We start from the raw sequence: 7799 nt of genomic DNA, 5'->3' as shown, positions 1-7799 counted from the left end.
TTTGTTTCAGCTTATAGATTATATAATCTGGATTATAATCTAAATTATATAATCTAGATTATAATCTAGACAGATTATAATCTACATGTAGCTGTTTGGTAGTCTAAATTATACAAATGTAGATTATTCACAAAGACAACAATACTCTTGTTTGTTTATTTGAGGTGAGAAAAGAAGGATGACATATATTGTAATTTCTATTTATATAATCATGGGTAGTGGGTATTTTGCCAAAAATAATCTCAAATAAACTACTCTTCAAGAGATTATGATATTATCATAATCTAGACTTTAGATTATATAATCTGAACCCATAATCAAGTTATTTGTTTAACTACTAGATTATTTGCGATAAATTATATAATCGGGAGAGATTATAATCCAAAACAAACGGAACCTTATTTTATGAACCGTGTTATTTTTCCGTGCTTCATCGCAGCTCACCAAGACGGGTCCAAATACAACTCGAGTACGTGGTACTCATTTACCACTCCCCTATCCTAAAATAATTCAGAGCACTTAAGTATTTATAAGTTTCATTAAATATATACAGATATTATTAGGTAGACTATTAATACATATTTATAATAAAATTATTTAAAGATATAAATGTTTTAAATATTTTTGTAGATCTAGTTATTTAAAAAAATAATCAGCGCGTGACATTTATATTTATTTTGGGACGACGGAACGGAAGTAGTACAAGGTGCTGGCGAGGACGAGGCGGTATTGGCCTCTTGAGCTACTGCCACTCCCTCGTTTTAAAGGCATACAGCATACTAGTCTGATCTTTGTCTGAAACAAACCAATATGCTAAACAATACGCGTCCTCTGCCACAAAATATCAGTTCTGGCGCAAATCAGGAAATAAAAAGATCATATTATAGAGCCAGTGCTATGTACAGTTTGAACATTCATCCTAGTGAGAGCAGCTAACAGTATCATATAACAAAAATGTTAGAATCAATTGGATTCACTGCCAAGTTCTTGCCATCTGGATTCTGGAGTGCCAGTGCCACGTACAGCCTCGGTATCCTTAGGTTAGTTCAGGACTCAGGAAGTCATTACAGGAGCCTGAGAAGTCATGGTGCCTGAAATTACACAGGGAAACCTAATAAGGACGGATGGCTGATATACTGGTACTGATGCTAATCAAGGTTTCAAATCACAGTTTTCACAGCTGTAAAAGGCAATTTCAGAAATTAGCTATTTAAAACATCGATGCTACCGTATATATGTTTTATATTATTGTAAATCATTCTCTAAGAAAGAAAACTACTGTGTTCCTGCTTTTGAAATCAGTTTAAGGGCTTGTTCGTTTCACCGTTAATTCATGTGGATCGGGTGGTATTAAGTCGGTTTAAATCCATGGCAGTCAAAATCCATCACAATACATTTCAATACACTCTCATCCACATGGAATTGGAATAACCGAACGAGGCCTAAAAAGGCCTAAAGTGGAAAAACTGGCTGTGAAAAATCTGATACATATTGGGAATGCATGCGCCCTTACTAAGGCCCTTGTTTGGTTCCTTAGTCGCTAAAGTACCCCGTTTGATTATAGTGACTAAACCAGACTAAAGAGCATTAATTGCTGTGAATAATGACTGTATTATCAGTGGATGTTTGCTGCAAGAAGAAAGCCGAGAGGGCAAATAAGGCAAAAAATACTACTTTAGTCCCTTTTAGCCACCCCTTGGTGACTAAAGAACTAAATTTTAGTCACCCCACTTTAGTCACTATGTTTGCTTCTTTAGGAACTAAAAGTGACTAAACTTTAGTCACCCAAAACCAAACAGGACCAGTTAATGAGCTATTGGCATAGTAGTATATATTAAATATTAATCAAAACATAGGAATTCCATGCAGATCCATAGTTTCACAAGTTTACCGGGTATGATCAGACTTCAGGTTATAAATAAAGGACAAGATACCCAATGCTAATGGCTCCCCACTCACTCCCATATAAGGCCTTGTTCGGTTATTCCCATTACACATGGATTGGATGGGATTGGAAAAAATTAAGAAATTTGCCTTGCTTAGAATTTAAACCCACTCAATCCATATGAATTGAGAGCTAACCGAACAGGCCCTGAGTGGGGGGTCTAGGAAAGGAATGACCAAGACAAATTTTACCCATGCATTTTGTAGAGAGGCTGCGTAGAACCCTCTAACTTTAGCTCAGACTATAAATAAAGCCTTGGGCAAAAAGCAACATTACAGTACTAACAGCAACCAAAAGGGACTTGAAGGAGTTGAATATTCCAATGGAGTTGTGTTTGGATAGAAGTGCTTGGAAAGAAGCTATCCACGTGCCCGAACGTGATTAGGCCTTTTCCTTTTAGTGCTCTCAAAAGCTTTTTCCCCTCCCCTTTCTCTCTCTTCCTCTTTTTGGTGACTTTTTGTTGGGTTTCAACTCTAGTCTACCCCAACTTGCTTGGGACTAAAAGGCTGTTGATGTTGATAACAGTACTAACAGCAACCAGGCTAAAAAATCATGCCGTAGTGTATGACTGAATGTCTGAATCTGCAAGGTCATAACTACATGTAAAGCTGAGAAATTATCACTGAACTCAGGTGTAAAGAAATTGTCAGGTAAGAATTTATATCTACAGATGCATGACTAGTTGACTACCATAACTAGCAATAGATGGTATGACAATCAACAGCAGCAAATAGTATAGGAAATACAAAATAGTAAAGTCATCATGTGATAAATCATAAACCACAGTGATCAATTTGAAATGAGCTCCGAATCTATGACCGAAAAAAATGCAGAAACTACAACGATCTCTTCTTCTCTAACATCTGTGAACATGTGACCCAGACAGTCATCACCCTCCCTACACTTAGCATATAATGCACTCAAGGGCCAAGTACTTTCTGTATAGCAATGCAAAATAAACTTGAAGTGGTAGTTTTTTCTAACGAAATAACAGGACCTTTGAGGTTTTGACCATAATTAAAAGAAGGATTAATTACATGCATGTCACTCAAATTTTGTAAAATTAGATCGTTAGTTCATTTTGATGCCATGCAGAATGAACTAGTTTCCAACTTTTCAAAATTGGAGTAACATATTTCTAATTCACCGGGTGGGGGGGGGGGTGGATGCTGATGTTACTGAGTTTGTGTATAAAATAATTATTAAAACGAGTGATGAAAATGCATCATACTTCACTAAATCTGATGGGTGTTTCACTGTTTTGTTCAAGTCCTTCAAACAAGAATTCGAATTTAGGTCCCATAATCTTGTAAGAGTGTGAAGTTAAGTGCAAACCGAACTTAAATTATTAACTATCAATTGCATCTCGCTGTGACAGTGTATAAAAGTAAAGTGTAGCTATAATTTTGCTGGATAATATTAAACGATGCTATAAAAATATACCACAAACATGTAATAGTGCGTCCACATTGAAAGACATTCAGTTTTTCTATTGGTTTTGCATGATAACAATTGATCAGAAAACAATATAGATTGAACCAAAGATGTTATAGTTATATCAAGACCAATTAAGCAAAATTTGGACCTTGTTGACAATTTAACACAGTTAAGTTGTGGGACTCAATTCTTCAAGAGCCCAAGTGGCATACCCATGCAAGTTAACTCCAATACCTATGGCTAGACATGTCAAAGTAAATAAAGAATAGCATTTTCTCACAGAAGATACACATGGACACAACTCTGAAGTCTGAACCAAGAAAAATGAAGTGTTGAATGTTGGTACTTGGAGGACGATGGAAAAATTAAACAGGACCCATAGCTACATGGATAAGAATAAGCTGACACCTTACCTAAAGTTTAACTGAAATAATTAGAGCAATGAATACACACTACCCTGCTCTTCGTGCAGGAGTTCTTAGCACTGGATTATCCTGCAATATTGCCATGAGTCATTTTCAGACAGATACAAACTTCAAAGTCAAAGAACCAAGGTTCACTAGAAATACCTGCAACATTGGGTGGTAAACCCACTGATTCCCAAACCCATGTGGTTCTGCCTGCACCTAAAATGTAAGCAAGGCGTCAAAAAATCTATATGGCGAAGATGCATAGGGTCCCCCCCGGCAGAAAAATGCGTTATTATAAGTCCATTGACCGTTGTTAAGAATATATACGAACTAAATAGTTGCAAACAAGGACAATTACACGAAATTATCAAGACATGGACAATCGTGTGACAGAAACCTGTATGAAATTGTTCTGCTGCATCCTTTGGTGGTTGGGTACTTGATGTTGGTGATTAATATCCATTCCAAAATGATTACCAAATGAGAGATTTGGTATTCCATCCTGTGTAAGTTTGCAGCACGATTTTTTAAAATATATACAGTATTAATAACAGTGACAAACAAAATAAATTACTGTGTACCATTAAATCAATGCCTCCTTGCACTCCCATGTGAGGACCTTCAAGATGGGAGGCAGAAGATGGCCCTTGGATCATATTTGTATTTTCTGTGACAAATGATGATCGTAGGAAATCCTGCTCAACAAGAACAAAAGGTGTGTTCATATTATAAAAACTTAAGTGTGGGTCTGAGGCTCATGAATACACTCTCAGAAAAAAAGGAAACTAAGACTGACCTGTTCTTTATTTGGCTGTGTTACGGTATCATCAGTAGATTCTGTCACTTTCTTCAGTGGCCGGCCACGGCGCTTTGCATGGGCTGACTGAGAATTCTTTACGCCCTCTGAAAACTGAGGACTAAAAAGGCCTTGACCATTTTCTGGTGCATCAGCCTCAAAGGAAAGAAGCATTGGCTGCCTGTCTCTAGCAGGTAGTCCATCATCCAGAAGAGATCTTTCCATTTCTCTCAGTAACTTCAGAGCAACAAGGTACCTACTCTCAGATACAAACCCTAGATTGAGCAGCTGACTACATTGTGTGAACAAATAATCAGAGCGTTCAACAATGTCACTAAGAGGCATTTCATTAGGTTTCTTTGCATTATAATATAATTTCTTATAGTCCCTTCTCCAGCGATCGAGAACATAATCTTTTGGGATCTCAAATATCTCCTGCAACTTCAACACAGACAATGCATGTCTACACAGGATGCCAGTGAACTGAACGAAACCACATTCACACTCAATTTCAACTTTGGGTTCTTCTTTACAAAAGTAAACTTCATAGGTCCTGCTCTCTGTGTCCTTTCCATCTTCCATGTATGAGCATTCTTTCACTTCAAAAGTAACAAGTCGGCCATCAACTTTAATTGGCATACCATCGCAATACATTGTTGCTTTCAACTCATCTTGAAATTTTCTGAACATGTTTATTGTATAGGCTTTAGCCAGCTGCTCTTCCATGTAAAATTTTGTTACAGTCAATGGAGACCTATGGGAAGATTCTTCATCTGCTTGCCACTCCTTTTTGTATTTGTTCTCTAATATCATCTCATATTTACTAAAAAATTGCTTCAAAGAAGTTTTTGGGTACACAAACCCATCATAGTACGAGGAAATAGACTCCCCTCGCTGTGAAATAGACATCCCTGCCCAGAATTTATCTCTCAGATATGCAGGTGCCCAGAGTTGGCGGTGCTCATAAAGGGAACTGAGGCACTCATTTCCTCCAAGTCCATGCTCTTCGATAATCTTCTTCCACTCCATTTCAAACTCTGGTATCTTCAAAGATCCATATGTTACTTTCTTCAGTGCTTTATTTATTGTTTTAAACTCTGCATGTTCTTTCAAGTTCTCTGCTACATCTTTCATAATACGATACAGGCAAAGGCGATGTCTAACTTCAGGGAGAACTTCTTGAACAGCATCCATAATAGCATTGTAATGTTCAGTGATGATTGCCTTTGGGCAGAGACCCTTCATACATGATAAAAATGCTCTAAGTAACCAAGCATAACTATCAACACTTAGATCTGACAGTAAAGCAGTACCAAACAGAACAGGCTGACCATGATTATTCATCCCAGTGAAGAAAACAAGTGGCAAATCATATTTCTCTGTCAAGTATGAGGTGTCAAAGTAAACAACATCATGACCAAAGTAATCATTCGCTGCCCGTGACCTAGCATCACTCCAGAATAAGTTCCTCAAACGTCCCTGATTATCCAAATCTACTAAGTAGAAGAAGTAAGGATTCTTGTTCTGCATATTCCCAAAAAACTTCTGGATATATTCATCGTCTCCTTCCCCAAATTTAAGCCTTCCTATCTCCGTGAAGTTCCCTTGCTCTTTTTCAGCTGGAATGTTCCTGCGACCCTTCAATCGTGAGGCAGATACCCCATTCTTGGCATCTGTTAGTTTTTTATAACAATTAATAAGTGATGTAGTGGACTGGTTGTATGGATGGTTGTGCTCGAGCTTAGCATCATCAATATGAAGCCATCTATCTTGCCTTAACTTCAAAGATATCCTTGCTGGACAATTTATCTTGGTCGACTCTCTTGATAGATAGCACGCATTTGCTCTCCCTCTCCCAGCTCGACTACATCCAATCACCAACCTTCGGCACACCCCTGACTTTAAATACGACGACTTCAGAATGATTGCTGAAAACCCAGAATCCTCAGCATATTGTTTATAGTACTTGAGAGCGTCATCATAAGTTTTGAATCTCAGCCCAACACGAGGTGTGTTCTCATCCACCTTACCCTCTGCATCATCTTCCTGCCCGCTGTCATTATCATCCACAAGTATCACCTCCTTGCCCTCATGCAGCGGCACCTCCTTGGCTGAAATCGCTCCCAAATCCTAGTGAAGAAAGCAAGCATTACAAGTTTCCATGGCAGCCAGTACCAAAAATAAACATTTAAACTAACATACACCTCTCTAACCTGGGGCATTTCAACTCTTTTCAGCACTGCACCATTGCCATGTAACTCTGTGCCATTATCATGTACCTCTGCGCCATTGCCATGTACATGTAGCTCTGCGTCATTCCCATCTACAAGAATAGACACATCGGCGAGTGTTGCCTCCCTCGCCAACTCTTCTAACATGGGGGCGGGCACACCATGGGACATGGGGGGCCAGTTTAGCTGAACCCTAAAAATGGAAAACTGCGACCACACCTGATTGACCTTGAGCCCTGAAGAAGAGGACCAGCAGATTCAGACCATAAACTGAACTGGATTCAATAAGCAGGCAAACTATGCAGCAATCAAATTAGCAAACAAAAGGCTCTCAGAATAAGACCAACCGTAGGGAATCCCTCGAAGCAAGTCTTCTGGCGGCGCTGGCGACCTCCGGCTCGGCTGCGGGCGCCGCCTGCGGGCTCAGTACTGGCAGCGAGGCAGGACTGCGGGCCACGGTCAGAGTCGCGGTGGTGCGCGGCGAGGACGGTGCAGAGGGCGGCTGCGGCAGAGTCGCGGTGGTCGGAGGACGGCGGCGTGGACGGTGCGGAGGACGGCGGCGTGGGATGCGGGAAGCGAGAGGGATAAGTAAATGAGGAAGAAAAGGGAGAAATTGCTGACAGCTGCCCCCAAATGTCAGTGTTTCATCGCTCCTCGAACCAAAATTGCGATGATATGGCCTTCGCATGCCTTTACGCCCTTGCATTGCGTAATTTTTTTTTGTTTTCTACGTTTTACTGTAATATTATGATAACTTATATATAAAATATATGTTATACTATTACGAGAAAAGGTTTTATAATCCATGTGTGGTTTTGGTTATACATAAATTTTATTATTTTAATTTAGTTGTTTTACCATTGCATTGCAACCATCAGTATCATATAGACTTCGATATATGCCACGATTTGCATGATCTCATTATTGGAGAGCACGTCCCACACCTGCCGGAAAAAGTTTTCTCGTACATCGTCAGTCAT

The 7799-nt window shown here is 39.3% G+C and overlaps 1 protein-coding gene across 1 annotated transcript; it reads right to left on the bottom strand.

Annotated features, from left to right (window-relative positions):
* Positions 1-759: 759 nt before the first annotated feature.
* LOC103627396 (protein FAR1-RELATED SEQUENCE 6) lies at positions 760-7530 on the bottom strand. The gene is made up of 8 exons (XM_008647684.3): positions 7167-7530; positions 6802-7055; positions 4589-6718; positions 4374-4487; positions 4190-4294; positions 3952-4008; positions 3796-3876; positions 760-1091 (listed from the first exon to the last, which is right to left on the bottom strand). Exons 2-7 carry the CDS (start codon positions 6988-6990, stop codon positions 3835-3837), a joined length of 2637 nt encoding a protein of 878 aa, XP_008645906.1. The 5' UTR covers positions 6991-7055; positions 7167-7530; the 3' UTR covers positions 760-1091; positions 3796-3834.
* Between the last annotated feature and the right edge of the window lie 269 nt (positions 7531-7799).

Source organism: Zea mays, chromosome 5 (assembly GCF_902167145.1).
Source record: "Zea mays cultivar B73 chromosome 5, Zm-B73-REFERENCE-NAM-5.0, whole genome shotgun sequence".
NCBI classification, from domain to species: Eukaryota; Viridiplantae; Streptophyta; class Magnoliopsida; order Poales; family Poaceae; genus Zea; species Zea mays.
This window is presented reverse-complemented; position numbering and strand designations above follow the sequence as displayed.